Genomic DNA, 16,439 nt, shown 5'->3' on the forward strand with positions numbered 1-16,439 from the left:
CCATTTTCCCTCACGGCTTTGGGTCCGCCCCCCTGCCGTACTGAGCTGGCTGCTCTCTCCCGGAGAGAGCAGCCAGAAAGTCGGCAACCATGCCATTATCTAACTGCTGCTTTTGCCAGAGCACACTCATATCACAGCACCCTCCCTGATAACTTGTTATCAACCCAATCTATGAGGAACAACTTGTCTATAATAAGCAAGACAGAAATAATACTAGTATAACAACAATATGACCTAAGGGGAAGGATGCATTGATCAACACTGTGTTAGACAGCAGGAGATCTTTATCTATACCGTGCAATCAGTCACTTCCTAAAGGTAGAAGTACAGTATGCCATCCTAATAGCTAAATAGCAATCTAATGCGTAAATAGTCAACAGTTGTAGACTTCAATTGCAAGTTTATCTTGGCCTCTTTTTATCAGCCGCGTTGCACAATTCTGCATGGTTGTTATTTCGCAGTGATCTGCAGGAGAACATATCAGAGAGGGTGTTTTTCTGTCCTTCAGAAATGTCACTCGCAAGAATCTGGTCCATCAAGTTCCCTCCATGAACTGAGGACCTGTTTAAAAAAGACAGTTGTGTACGAGGGAGGCCAGAGAGACCAGGTTTATTTATTTACTGACATTTATCAGTGGAAATTAACTTGATCAGTTAAAGGGGCGTCAGTTCATCTCAATAGCCCAGAGGCAATTTGATTCCCCTGTGTGAATCATTTCAGAGTACAGCAGCATTGCTTGTTGCAGCACAGGATGAGTGGTACCAGGCAGAAGCAGGGCTCCTGGTATAGAACCAATTAACTACAGGTGCACCACAGAGCTCCATTGCAAGTGCAGTGGTCACAGTTGGATCCTGTTGTAAACCTCACAGATGCTACTTTATATGCAGGTGCCCCATCAAGGGCTTGGAGCCCGGAAGCTGGAGCCTCCATTGTCTCTGGGAGTTACACCCCTGGTCAGTTTACCCCGATGCAGGAGATATGATAAGTCCGCCAAGGCTTATGCTTTTCCAGTATCTTCTTTAATTAAATCCAAAACAGCTTTGTCTAAGTTTTATTCAGGGTTGCCTACCCTCCCGTAATGGCCGGGAGGCTCCCGAAAATCGGGTCCCCCTCCCAGCCCACAGAAAGGTGCGCAATCCTTCTGTATAATGGCAGCGTTAATTTCCCACAATTTGCTACTTTTCGGGGGGAGGGGCGGGGGTTAAAGATGCAAATAGCTTCATGTGGCCACACCCCCTCCTTGAAGACCTGCGAATTGCAGGATTTGCAGTACTGGGGGCAGAGCCGAATTTCCCATTAGGCACGTGAGGCACCGGCCTAGGGGCGGCACATGTTTGGAAGCGGTACTTGGATGCCTGTGATAGTACTTTCAGCCCAAAATGTACCAATAACTGCAAAATATCCACTGTACTGTACTATATTCCATCTTAAATAGAGTGTAAATGGATAGGACATGCAGATATTGCCCCTATAAACTGTCCTACTTAGTAAACATTATTGTTGTGCCTAGGGGCGCCCTCCTCCCTAAATCCGCCCCTGACTGGGGGTGGGGCATGACGACATCTAGGCTTTAAAAGTAGGCAACCTTGGTTTTATTACATGTGTAAGGAACATGAATGATTTATTCTGCAGCTGTAGTCAGGATAGAGTGTGTGTTGCCTACGCAACAACACATTAAACAGATATCTGATCACACAGGGCAAATAATTAAACATTAACATTGCAACCATTTCTGATTAACTTTTTACATGTCTGCATGAAGTTATCCATGTTCCCAGCAGGTTTTGTTCACGTGCACCTATTCCAAACCGGCCCCAAGATCTACCAACCATTTCCCTTCTCCAGACTACCAAAATGGTGCACAGGTGTAGTTATTTTCAGTAGAGCAGTTTTGATTGGATGCAACACCTTATGTGTTTGAAGCAGTGCTACAACAGGGCTTTGGTAACTAGAGCCCGGCAGGAGTACCCGAAGGATGCTATGTCAGTGTCACAGGGTGCCTGTGGCTAGGGATGCCATTCCCAGGGCAGCTTTTCAATCCCAGGATTGAATAATGTTCAATCTCGGGATTCCTGGGATCAATGTAAGGAGCCAATGTTAGGAAAAACTAATTCCCCCCCCCCCCCAACCGTCACTTACATGGCAGTGGTGGCAGGCCATCTCATGTGTTCTTGTGCCTGGCGGGCAGGCGGGTGGGATTAGAACAGCGTTCTGGAGGACAGGAGCAGGACGGCAGCTGGGGCCCTCAGTAGAAGCCCACTAGTGTCTCTTCCCATGCTGTAACGTTATACTGGTAACAATGTGTCGGAGCAGATTATGGGGCGCCAGTCAATGTACCAGGTGATGGGGCATAGTGCATCCACTACAGCAGGCATGTCCAAATTGTTGCCCTCCAGCTGTTGTGAAACTACACATCCCAGCATGCCTTTGCATAGTTTTAGCATTCCCTAATAGCAAAACTGTGGCAAGGCATGATGGGACTTGTAGTTTTACAACAGCTGGAGGGCCATAGTTTGGACATTCCAGCACTAGAGCGAACCCAGGATGTGTCAGGATGGAGACAATCCCCCTTTGTGGCTGCTCCACCTCCCTGGCTCATCTCCCCCGGCCCCTACACCCAGCTCCAGCCCCTACAGTATGTGGCTATTTAATGTGGGCTGGTTCCTCCTCTGGGAGCAGCCTTGTGCCCATCTCACCTCCCACTTCATACCCCCCCCACCACCTCTTTCCCCTCTGCTCTTCCTTCGCCCCTCCCTCCAGGAATAGATAAAGATAGATAGATTGATAGAGATATGAGATATCTACATATAGTATGGAAAAAAAAAAAGATATAGATAGATAGATAGATAATATTTTAATTAAAAAAATTTAATAAATATATATTTTTAATTTTTTTCAAAGTGGTTGGTCCTTTATGAAACCGTACTCATAATAATGGGATAATGCAGGTAAATGTCTCACTGATGGGGTAAAACATCTGTATATCTGTAAATAGATCCGGCACATTTATATATCACATGCAATAAACAATACAGGCTTTTAAATAATTCCTAATATAAAGGCACCCTCCCATGCCCCTATACCCAGTCACTGTTCACATAGAACCAGGGCTGCCGAGAGAGAAGGGGCAAGTGGGTACTAATTACCCAGACCTGGTCTGGCTGGAGAAGCCCGGCGGGGACCCTGGTCCGGCACTCCCCTTTCCCCTCCGTCCCTCCCGAGCAGCAGCAGCACACACCTACAGGCTGTGCTGTGCACAGCATGAGTATCTCATTGACAGCGTAGGAGCTCATGCTGAGCCTGCTATCAGCACATGCTGTAGGTGTGTGCTGCTGCTGCTGAGGGGGGAAGGGGTGCGACAATCACTGCCCCTCCCCCCCCCTCAACTTCAGACAGTTTTTACACCCACCCTAAATATTTTGGGGGCGTGGCCTAATCACGGTAGATGACCACACCCCGTGATTAGGCCACGCTCCAAAATTTTACCGGGGCCTGGCACACCTTTCGGCAGCCCTGTATACAACCTGTGATGTGTAACATGGGTAACAGTCACAAAGTAATAAATACAAATCCTTGAAAAATACGTCAAACAGTAACTGCAATGCGGAGGTTCCGGATCATCCGGTACAGACTGTTAAACGGTCAACAGACGTAGCTGCAGGTCTCCTGTTCTCCAAGTCTCATGATGTAGTAGGTGTCTTCAAAAGATCCCCCCACCAAAACAGTGATATAACACAGTCACGTGACGTTTGAGTGGGTCCACAATCAGATAGGAAAACGTCTGCCCATGGGGAGCAGGGGACGGATAGCACAAGCCAGTCTCATCCTGTAAGTCATAGAAGAGTAATACAGTATAAAGCAACGTCAGCCATCGGTGTTGGACACACGTGAGATCACTATAGAAAACACACAGCATGCGTCACTCTCTGCTAACCATGACCACAATTTATACAGCCAGAAGTATAAATAAAAGTATGGGGTTTTTAACTTCCTTGTGGATTATTGATGGCTTGTTCTAAGGTCTCTGGTCCGCTCACATAGGAAATCAAAGCTGTTTTATGTATCAGCGCTGTCTCACACTTCTTAAGCGGTGTTGGCATCGGCGTCATGCAATTGGCCCGATACTACAGTTCGGAAATTACCAAAACGATAACAATCGAATATGTTAGTTATAGTGGGTTACGGATTATAAAGGTCTAGGTCAACAGTCATAAGGTTGACCACTATTGGTCAACAGGTAGAAAGTCGACAGATGAAAAAAGTTGACATGCAGTTGGTCAATATGGTCAAAAAGTCAACTCAATAAATATGTCGACATTGGGTGTTCACAATTTTTTGGTGTCAATGCCAACATAGGTCGACACGGACACCGTAACCAATCCCCTCACATGGCTCGCCATGCTTCGGGCACAGTGCCACGTTGCACTCAGCACACTATTATAATATAACTCTATGCCCACTTGGGCGGTGAAGTATGAACACGTCGGTTTAAAAAAACAATAATAATGTCAAACTCACGTCGACCTTTTAATTGTGTCAACCTTTTGAACAGATCTACCTAATGCCAACTTTTTTCATGTGTCAAACGTTGACAGTCGACCAATAGTGGTTGACCTTTTGACCGTCAACCTGGACCTGTCGACCTAATACCGCTAAAGTGTGCTTGTGGGTATAGTCACTGACAAACCTCAGTGACACAAGAGACAGCCGGCTTTGTTGTGCACAATGACCAGATTGATCCAATATGGCCACCTGCGGGGCTCGTCTATTGGGAAAGGCACTCACGGGTAAATATATGAAGCTTGGAGAAGTGGTATCTATACACATAAAGAACGTTATGTCAGGGTTGCCTGCTGTGTCGGAAAAGGGTCTCCCTCCCAGCTCCCCCGAAAAGGTGGTGACTGCTCCCAGATGCCGGCGGGGAGTGGCGGGGCTAAAGATGCAAATTGAGTACTGGGAGGCGGAGCTTGGTGACATCTACATCACCCCCCCTCCCTCAAAGTGCTGCTGACAGTCTCCTCTCTGGGCTTCTCCCTGAGTTATGTGCAAGGTGATAATGCTCCAGCCAATCAGCTCCTGTCAATTTACATATTGGAGCTGATTGGCTGGTACATTATCACCTTGCACATAACGTTCTTTATGGGGATAGATACCACTACTCCACGCTTCATACGTTTACCTCACAGTATAGAAACTGGGGAAGTCACAGTAAATTGCAAAAGCTGTGCAATCTCTAATGTGCCACACTGCACCTCAATCCTCTGAACCAAACAAGTATTACATATAGCAGCCTGAATACATACAGTTTCGGTTCTGTATACTGATATGCTGTGAGGTAATACCAGAGCAATAAGACACAAGGTAGGATACAGACTTACGTATGCTGATACTTTGAAGACAGAGGAAATTATATTGATCTGTTTTGTATCTGGATCCTTTTGAACACTGAGAAAATAAAAGAAGAAACAGAAAGATCAACAAAAAGTGCAATATCTGTGGATGATCTGTAGATCTAATGCTGCCCAGACATATGTGCGATCAGATGCGATATCCCATCGCATCAAGTGGTGCCCAGTGCAGCACCCGATGTCGCATGCCATCCTGCGATGGACATCGGGTGCTGGAAGAGGGGTGGTGTGTGGCTGTGTAGGCGGGACCGGAGCTGGGGACAATAGCGGTGGAGCTTTCAGGCGGCGGGACTTGTCTGCAGCAGCAGTGACTTTGAAACACTGGGACGGCCCTCTGATTGGTGAGAGAGCTCTATCTCAGCGGACTCAGCCAATCAGAGGGCCGTCCAGTGTTTCAAAGTCATCTGCTGCCGCTACCGAGTCCCGCCGCCTGAAAGCTCCACCACTCCGGTCTCCGCTACACATGCCTCCCTCTGGTCCCCAGCATTAAGGTACCGGCGCCCTGCTCCCCGAACCCACCGCTGATTGCATTCGAGCAATCGCATGTGGTTAAAAACCACATGCGATTGTTCATGCAATTTGATAAATATTATGTGCAGCTCATAATATCTATCGATGCGACATTCGACAGTGTGCCTGCGCATCGTGTCGAATGTCAGCTTAAAAATGCATGCAATCATTGATTGCATTCGATATCTCACATATGTATGGGCAGCATTAGTAAAGACGTCCCCCAGGTGGCAGATTTACCATCCAGGCCTAGAACACACCCAGATAACTACAGAGAGCGAGGCAGTGGCCTCAGGATACTAATGATCTCGCTGCTGATTGTAAGATTAGTGGCTTCTATCTTTGTAGATTTACTAATGAATAATGGTTTTATAGTGGGGAATACAATAATACACATTTATGTTACTGTGAGGGAGGAGAGTTTATTTGGCAGGCACACTATTTGCAATGAAAAACAGGGAATTTTTTATAGATCCAATAAAATCATCTTGTAGTGAAGCATCAGACAAAACATCAGTCCATACTCATCATCATTGAACAAAATGGATACATCACTGTGGGTCAGTCATACTCGACAGCTGTTTCGGCACATGAGCTGCCGTCGTCAGAAGTATACTCCTCACAGCGATTTGACCACAGCACTTCCCAACCAGGAGCCAGGTACAAGAGAGCCCACCACATGGGGAAATATCAACTCTGCACTATAAATACCATCTACAATTCTACCTACATATCTGGATTATTATTAGTTATGGCTACAAAATTACTCTCCAAAGAGTGGGGGAACATTACTATTATGTGCAATTAACTGCATTAACCATCCCTTCAGCACATCCAATTCTGATTACACATTAATTAGTCAACTACAGCTGTACACACCTACAGATTTATCTGTCCAATCTGTCTGCTGGGAACAAAACTCTGGGTTATGTATGGGAGCAAATGACAATCAACCAATCGCTCCCAACTGCTGGAAAAATAGACAATAATGATTGCTTGGAAAAATTTGTTAAATCAAATGGTTTTAACCAATTTGTCTGACTGACCATTGTCTGTTTTACAGTGTCTGGGAGCAAAACTTGACTTTCATATGCTCCCATTCATTTTCTGTTTGCTTCCCACCAGATAGATTGGACAAATGAATCTTTAGGTGTGTACCCAGGTCCAGCATAAAGGGCCCCATACACTACAACAATATTTCCTGGACATTTCCAGGAGTGATTCCAGACGATTTTGTACTTTGGTGTAATTGTTGCATAAGATATATCTCATGCGATTGATCAAGCCATGAGATATAATGGTATACAATTCTACCATAAGATATATTGGTACTTCTATAGTTAGTACGCTCATACCCCCACTATCCATGTCGGCGTGGAGTTGATTTTACATAGTGTGGCGAGTGCAGCGAGCCACCGAGCCCGAAGTGTGGCGAGCATAGCGCGAGGGGACGCGGAAAACGAAGCAAATAGCTTAGTGGGCGCCCAACTAACATGTAAGTACCGATATATCTGATGTGCTGGATTAGGGGGCTAGAGGGACTGGAAACATCAGTCTAACCTCCCGCAATATATCGCATACAATACATCACATGCACAAAAAGCACTCCCTTTTCCCTCCGATTCCGATAAATCAATGGTGCAGTATGAGCGATCTAGGGGCTCCTATTCAACACTCATGGAACCGTGCATCGGATAGGATGGAACACACTAACTATTTGACACTTTACAAACGATATATCAGCCCGAAACATTGAAATCGTGCAAAATCCTTGTATGGTGGGGGTTCTGTAGACTTGTCTTTACTAACAACTACAGACTGGGTCAGAGGAATACGTACGTGTTAAAGTTATAACTAATAACAGGTAATATCCGCCAGGGGACTTGACTGCTACTAAATTGCAAGTCTGTCCAGAATACTTCCTAGCGCCGATTCTATGGGCCTTATTCTGATTGACTAGCAAGGCTGTGAAATTCGCAGCCTTGCAAGTCCATTAGACGACGCCTTTGCCCGCAGTGCCGGCCGCCGCCCCTCGCACGCCCCCCCCCCCCCCCCGATTTACATTATCTTCCATTCACAGGCAGGTAGAAATCATTCGATGGTCGGTGACCATCGAATGATTTCTCCCGCGCACGCAGTTCAGAGTGACCTATATAGTCACTCTAATATGCAGGCGCCCTGTGCAAGGACATCCTGTGATGTCAGCTGCCCGCCCCCCGCATGTCCGTCATGGCCTCATTAGCCTGGGAATGCCCATGGAACGCTGGCCATTCCCCAGTGGCGTAACTAAGCCCCCCCCGCCGCTGCCCCGCCAAGCACCCCCAATCCCCCGCCGCCCATGCAACCCCCCCCCCCAAGCAAACCCCCCCAATCCCCTGCAGCCTTACCTATAGCGCTGGTCCCGGCGGCTCCGTTCTTCTTCTGCTGAGGACCACCACAAAACGGCTGCCCCACACAGCAGACAGTTTCAGAGAACTGTGTGCTATATGGGGGCGGCCATTTTGTGGTGGTCCTCAGCAGAAGAACGGAGCCGCCGGGACCAGCGAGATAGGTAAGTCTGCGGGGGATTGGGGGTGTAACTATAGCACCGCAGCCCCCGGCGCCCCACATGCACAGCGCCCCCCCGCGGTGGCGGGGGCTGCGGTGCTATAGTTACGCCGCTGCCATTCCCATATGCTAATGGGGCTGCCCGGCGCCCCCGCCCTTCTCCGCCCCCCACCCCACCCCCTCGGAGTGTAGGGTGTGTGCACGCACCCTGTGTCTGCACATGCGCAGAAACTAAACATCGGTCCTCAGTGCGATTGCACGAAGGACCGAATGAATCAAAATAAGGCCCTGTGTGTGTAAATAAACGCTTCTCTATTTCTGAGTTGTTTTTAATTGTATTGTAGCCTGTGCCAGGCTGAAGGTTGTTTCATTTATCTTAATCATTTTAATTTGTATTTAAGGAGATAATAAATTATTGTTGGTATAACAACCGAATTTTGCCCAATCACTGCTCAGGGCCCACACCGCAGAACAAAATGGCTTCCAGCTTTGCACAAAGCAGTAAATGGGTCACAACGTGCCACTTTGTGACGGTATCAATAATGTTTCGGTGTGTTTAAAAAGAACAGAGGATGCGCAGATGATGGGTTAATCATATAGTAATTCGCCTTTACATAATTATACAGATCAATCGTCAATGTGACAAGATCATGTTAACAGCTTTATGTGATGATCAATGCCCATTCCCATAACAAAGACCAGATTATTATCTCTGCAGATATTTGTATAACAGGCTCTTGACATGGAAGTAATTATTCTAGAATAGAAACACGTCTGTTCCTAATTTACTTAAAAGTGGTCGAACGAGTTACAAAGGACTTGGGTTTCATATCACCGTCTTTCCTTCTATCCACTTAGTAATTTAACAGTTCCTCCATAATACCATCTGATTTTGATTTTAACTGCACCTATAACCTACATAGACCTGTTATGGCCTGAACCAATAATCAAACAATTTACTAGTCATCAGTTAAGAAGGAACGGGGCAGCTGGAAACCATGGTAACGTGCCCTCTAACCGAGATACCAAAGATAATGAGGCTTGCAAAGGACCACTTAAGGGGAAAAATCATGGAGATTAAAGAGTAACATAAATGGGGACCTTTGCAATCAGGAACATGATTTAATTTATTTATAAGAATCAAGATCTATATACAAACAAGTAGCCTCAAAAATAATAATATACCACAACCCCCATCTAGCAGTTTCAGGATATTCCAATGAACAGGACCCCTGCATTGTAGAAAAAAACTCACCCCTGCCTGTACCTATAATACCATGATGCCCCAGAGCTCATAGCATGTAGTCTTCATTCTAGCATCCCGCGCCTTGAAAAATCATTGCAGTTCCTCCTTCCTGCCTGGGGTGTCACTCTCTGCTGTGGTGTTTCTACAACAGACTGGTTTGTATCTCAACATTGAGATACAAACCAGACTAATCAGGAAGTACCACAGCAGACAGCGACACCCCAGGCAGGAAGGAGGAACTACAAGGAATTTACAAGGAGCAGGGTGCTAGAATGTAGTGTTACAGCATATGCAAGTTGCTGATTATCTCTGCTAGTTGGACAAGGAGTTTGCCTGGGACTCGCACGTATACATGTTGACAATGGGCATAATTCAGCATGGCATGCTAAATCAGAGTATTGACGAACAGAAAGCCCCTGGCCAGACAGAAAGAAAAGCCATCACTTGCAAAAATTGCTAATTCATCACAAATAGCGACTTATTCGCAAAATCTGAACCATTGAACAGATTCTTCCATCTGTGCCAGTCTAGGGCTTCCACTAATCTACTGAGGAACAGCGTTGCCTACTTTTTGTCTGCCCTCGCCGGGAGAGGGCAGCCAGCTCCATCAGGCAGGGAGGCGGCACCACCGCTGTAACAGGGTCGGGTGAGGATACAACTACGAGCTCACTATTTGTGGATGTGGCCAACGTGATCTCATCATCATGGCCACGCCGCCGCCTGTGCAATGCTGGTATTACAGGAATTGCACAGCGGTGGGCGTGGCTACAATGATGCAATTTGCGGCATTTGGGCTTACAGGATTTGCCCCCTTTTTGTGGGGCCGGGATGCGGGAGGGTAGGCAACCCTGCTGAAGAATCAGGCTGGAAGTGGTCAGTGCTGATCTCAGAGACGACCTGAAAAATGCCTGGACACGCCTTCATTTTCACAAACACACCCAGGAAAAACCATGTTTCCACCCCCAAGTGTCAGCTTCCTATCAATCAAACTTCAGCTGCTCAGCAACATCTAGAAGTATGGATATTTTTTCGCTATTTGGGCCTGCGCATGTGTGATGTAAAAGCTGTGCATGCGCAGTCAAACGATAATCGCTTGATTTGCATATTCTCTGATCAGCGATCCAGGCTGAATTAGGCCTATTGTTAGGTCTGTATGAACTATTGCTTAGTTAGGAAGGTGCGGTACTTAGATCACACACACACATATCAGAAACAGAATGCACACAATCGGGAAGTGCCCACAGGAACCAATGATTAAATAATCATACCATGCACCTCCTGTGGTCCTGCGTTGTCTCTCCACGCGCTTGGCTGTTGGCACGCTGACTGTAAAACAGGCAAGTAGTGATGTTGCCCATTGCAACCAATCAGATTCTGTCTATCATTTTCCAAAATTCAATAGAGAAATAAGAACTAGAATCTGAATGGTTGCTATAAGCAACATTACAGTAACAGTATATTCGATAGACAGAGTCTAGGTCGACATTCACCGAAAAAAAACACATGAAAAACTAATTTTATTTATTAAGTTTCTTATGTAGCGCACACATATGCCGCGGCGCTTTACAGAGAATATTTGACCATTCACATCAGTCCCTGCCCCAGTGGAGCTTACAATCTATATTCCCTACCACACATATACACGCGCACACACAGACATTCTAGGGTTAATTTATTGGGAGCCAATTAGCCTACCAGTATATGTTTGGATTGTGGAAGGAAACTGGAGTACCCTGAGTAAACCCACGCAAGCACGGGGAGAATATACAAACTCCGCACAGTTAGGGCCATGGTGGGAGTGGAACCCATGACCTCAGCGCTGTGAGGCAGTAATGCTAACCATTACACCATCTCATGTCAACCTTATTCATGTCGACAATGTCCATGTTGACCTTAAGCTTAAGTCAACCGTCAATGTTGACATATAGCTGCAGGGTGTCCTTGTGATGTAAGTCATTTCAGGGTAACGTCCTGCGTTCCATCCAGAGGTTTTAGTTTGTCCACAATTGTTGCCATCGATAATTGTAGTTGCCATGGTAACACCATTTTGCATATCACAGTTTAGTAAAAGCTTAGCTTGAGAGTTACACCACCAACTTTGCAACTGTAACATACGGAATGTAATTCTGAAATTCATGGTTGTTATTATCACATGTTTAACACAAAAATATTTTTAATAAGATAAAAAAAAACATTGAGCAGCCACTGGGAGGAACTGGCCACCGAGTCAGGCTTTTATTTCACCCCCCCTTTCCCGGTTTCACTACCACCCTAAGAAGCTGTTGTTCCTGGAGCCTCTGAATAAATCACTCTGACAGCACGGTTGGGTTCATGTCAGTACCACTCCAGAGATGAAGGTACCCGTATGAATATAATGAGCTGCACATGTGGAATTCTAATGGCGGAGACAGCAGAGGCCGTTCAACAATCACTACTTGTACACCAGTAATGAGAAAAGTCCAATAACAACCATGGAATTCCCTTGGAATACCTCTCTGCCGCTCACACAGGAATACAATGCTCTCAGGAGTTAAAAAATAAAAAGGTTCTGTGAAACTGCTGTGAAATTGAGGAGATTACGGAGTGACAAATGGGACACGTTCGCTTTTACTGTTACATAAACCCGGCGGCTGGAAGAGCCAAATAAAGGTGTCCTGGAGTGAAAGAGCAGGACGGGTGCCTAACCACTTCAAAGGGCAATTAAGGGGATGGCAGAAGAAGGGACCGGCTGCTAAAGTGACTTTTAAATGAAACAAAAAGGGAGATTTCTAGATGAGGATAACATGGGTTTGGGGAGAAGAACCTAGTATTGGGTCTAGGCAGCCTTAAAGGAACAACAATTTAACTTGTGCATGTTATAAATCCTTGCAAGACCAGACAACAAAGCTTCATAACAAGGTAACAGCGATTAGGAAATGTTTTCAGGGGCTGGGGGATGTGGTGCACACCTGGACACCACTGGCGCGCACCTATTTCAAATTTGTGGTATGCCTGGAAATTTTCCGGGACAGCTCGCTGCGGCAGCGCAGCTGAGCCTGGAAAATTTCCGGGCATACCACTCAAGGAGTTAATCCCACCAACTGGTTAGAAAATCTATATACAGTCATTAGTAAAATGTCCTGGTACAGTGAAACTGCGAATGGCTGATTAAATCAGTTATGGTTCATCTACACAAATTTTGGGCGCTATACACCACCACAAGGGATTTGAAATGAAACAAACACGGTGTGCTTTAACTGCAGACTTTCAGCTTTAATTTGAGGGTATTTCTATCCAAATCAGGTGAACGGTGTACGAATTACAAAGGTTTCTATATGTGCCTCCCACTTTTGAAGGGACCAAAGGTAATGCGACAATCTATTCAAAAGCTATTTCATGGACAGGTGTTGGCTAGTCCCTTGTTATTTCATCACCAATTAAGCAGGTAAAAAGTCTGGAGTTGATTCCAGGTGTGACATTTGCATTTGGAATCTGTTGCTGTGGACTCACAGGGGGAAATTTACTAATACCCCGTTCTCACTGCAGCCAAATTCCCGGGTCTAGCATGTAGACCAGGGAATTTTTCTTTTAACACAGGATTTTTGGCAGTGTGAACGGGTCGCATACCCAGATCTCAGACACGTGTAAAACCCTTCTTTTACCCGTGTCTGAGATCCGGGTATGCAGACACGGGTTGACCCGTTCACACTGCCGAAAAACCAGTGTTAAAAGGCAAATTCCTGGGTAGAACTTCTTCACCCGGGAATTTGCCTTGCAGTGACAACGGGGGTCCAGCGCGGCAGTCCCCGGCATTACAAGGCCAGGGAAAAGCCGTGTATTTCTTACTCGCAGTGAGATGCTATGCGAAGAGACGCTCCCGCGGCATCTCATCGCAAAGTACAAAATCTATGTGCTGCACATACTTTTTGTACTGTCTTTTGATCGCATCGCATGCACAACACATGCGATGCGATGCAGCACAAAACGCACGGCCATATCGGTGCGTGCATGGGCACCTTAAGATGTGTATTCTACTTCACATGTGATATTGCTATGGGCAACCAATCAGATCCTGTCTACTATCTTCTAGAGCAGGGGTGTCAAACTCAAATTCATCGGGGGCCGCATCAGCAGTTTGGTCACCCTCAAAGCGCTGCTGTATAAAAATAATGCAATGACACCACAGGCTGCTCCCGCTGTATAATAATAATGCAATGACACCACAGGCTGCTCCCGCTGTATAATAATAATGCAATGACACCACAGGCTGCTCCCGCTGTATAATATAACAATAGTAATGCCATGACACAAATTATTATACAGGGGGAGCAGCCTGTGGTGTCATTGCATTATTATTATACAGAGGGAGCAGCCTGTGGTGTCATGGCATTACTTTTATATTATACAGGGGGAGCAGCCTGTGGTGTCATGGCATTATTATTATACAGGGGGAGCAGCCTGTGGTGTCATGGCATAATGCCATGACACCACAGGCTGCTCTCCCTGTACAATAATAATGACACCACAGGTTGCTCCCCCTGTATAATATAAAAGTAATGCCATGACACCACTGGCTGCTCCCCTGTATAATAATAATGCCATGACACCACAGGCTGCTCCCCCTGTATAATATAAAAGTAATGCCATGACACCACCACCAGATATATTGTTTTTTTTATGTAACTTACTGTATTTTATCCCTCAGGCTCCTTTACTGCTGCTGCGGCTCCAGTAATTTCAATTCCACTCTCTGCGCCGCGGCCTGTCCTGCTGCGGCCCCCCGACTCGGCTTGCCTTTCTTCCTCTCTGCAGACGCGTGAGTGGGAGGCGTCATCATCATGACGTCCCCACCCAGCGTCTGCCACTGCCTCGATAAGAGGGAACAGGCTGCCGGGCTCTCCTCCACGTAGCCGTGGAGGCCGGCGGCCATGTTCCTGTGGCCACAGACATCTTAAAAGACCACAGGAACATGGCCGCCGGCAGTGCAAAAAAAAAACCTCTAAAAAAGATCTAAAAAAAAGAGAATAAAAGGTGAAGGCTGGCGGCGGCTGCGCGGGCCACATGACGAGGTCTGTCGGGCCGGATTTGGCCCGCGGGCCTTGTGTTTGACACCCGTGTTCTAGAGGGTGCTAAATAAATAAGTAGATTTTGTGATCGGTTGCCCATAGCAACATCACATGTGAAGTAGGATAAAAATCTTAGTGACAGCTCTTTGGATCTCATATTGAGGGGAAAATTTACTATCAGTAAATCAAAACAAACCCATTGGAGAGATAGTAAAAACATACGGGATGAAATGTAATAGGATGAGAGATTCAGAAAGTTTAGTAAGAAATCTCCATTTTTTTTTTTAAAGCGGCAATCATTTACACTGCAAGACCAGTTGGATTTTGCAGTGTAAATGATTGCCGCATTAAACAAACTGGAGATTTCTTACCAAGGGAAAAAATGGAGTGCTCCATCTTTCATAGCTGGCGGTGTCTGTTCTCCGAGCTCTCCAGCCCAGGTTCTATGGAAATCATTTCATCTTTATTTGAGTGCTAAGACAAAAGTTTCCTGTCCGTAGCCTGAATCCACACTGCTGCCAGGTCCAGTCCCGGTGCAGGACTTATGGAAACAGACCAGCATTTACATTCAGTTACTACTGAACACTGTTGCTCGAAATACCTTGAACAGGCGCTGAGGTTATTCAGGTCCAACATGGTCGTTATCCAGTTGAGCCACTGCGGGTATGGGTCATAGGGTTGACGGTAATTGGGTCAATCACTATTGGTCAACATGCAGAATGTTGACTCATGAAAAGGGTCAACATGGTCAAATGTCGACATGAGTCACAGTGGATGTCTGTGTCATCTGCACAGTTCTCTTTATAGTTAAGCGCCACGGAATATGTATGCGCTATATAAGAAACTGTTAATAAATAAATATTTATCTTCACACAGGGGTAGATTTATTAAGCTTGGTGAAGTGATAAAGTGTCTGGTCTTTATCACCGGCCAATCAGGTCCTAACTGTGAAGTTACAGGCTTGGTTTGAAAAATGACAGGTAGGAGCTGATTGGCCAGTGATAAAAACCAGACACTTTATCACTTCACCGAGCTTAATAAATCTGCCCCTCAGATACCAATCAGTAAAGCACTCCACTTTATGTGCCCTGTGTAGTCCAATCTCTTACTATAGCCGTGTACACACGGCTGCGATAGGGGCTGATATCGCTGGGAATATGGTCGCTGGCAACCATATTGCCAGTGATGGGAGTGCTCCCCGGCGATAAATCGCCGGGTGCGCGCTCCCATTTTCAGCCCCGTTCTAATTGCTGGTCTAATTACCTCTGCGGCACCGCCGGCAGAGGTTCCCTTTCATCAGCGAACATCTCTGGTCGCGGATGAAAAGGAGACACTGAGCAATATATGTCCCCCGTGTGTATGAACCTTAAGGCTGTGTACACACGGGGGGCGATTTTGTCTAATATCGCGGGCAATATGGTCGCTGAGAGACCATATTGCCCGCGATGGGAGTGTGCACCGGCGATATATCGTCGGGTGCGCTCTCCCGTTTTCTCCCCCGTAGTGATCGCTGGTCGCAGGAACATGCTCCTGCGACCAGCTGATTTCCACTGCCGGGCTCCCCCGTCACAGAGGCAGAACTCTGGGAGGCAATGGAGTCATCTGCCGCTGGGCTCCTGCTCCCAAGGGGGCTTAAGAGTGCATTTACAGTGAAAGGCTCTCACAAAACAGTAAGATAGGAAA

General features: G+C 46.4%; 1 protein-coding gene across 1 annotated transcript in view; it reads right to left on the minus strand.

Annotated features, from left to right (window-relative positions):
* Window positions 1–2,867: 2,867 nt before the first annotated feature.
* The window catches only part of CFAP300 (cilia and flagella associated protein 300), a 58,872-nt gene continuing 45,300 nt past the window's right edge, over window positions 2,868–16,439 (minus strand). Inside the window, exons 6-7 of the mRNA XM_083170076.1 lie at window positions 5,379–5,445; window positions 2,868–3,826 (exon numbers count right to left, since the gene is read on the minus strand). Coding sequence (XP_083026202.1) covers window positions 3,701–3,826; window positions 5,379–5,445 — 193 coding nt within the window. The 3' untranslated portion in view covers window positions 2,868–3,700. The remainder of the gene's footprint in view (window positions 3,827–5,378; window positions 5,446–16,439) is intronic.

The sequence above is a fragment of the Crinia signifera genome, chromosome 2, assembly GCF_055691185.1.
Source record: "Crinia signifera chromosome 2, ASM5569118v1, whole genome shotgun sequence".
In the NCBI taxonomy this organism is placed as follows: domain Eukaryota; kingdom Metazoa; phylum Chordata; class Amphibia; order Anura; family Myobatrachidae; genus Crinia; species Crinia signifera.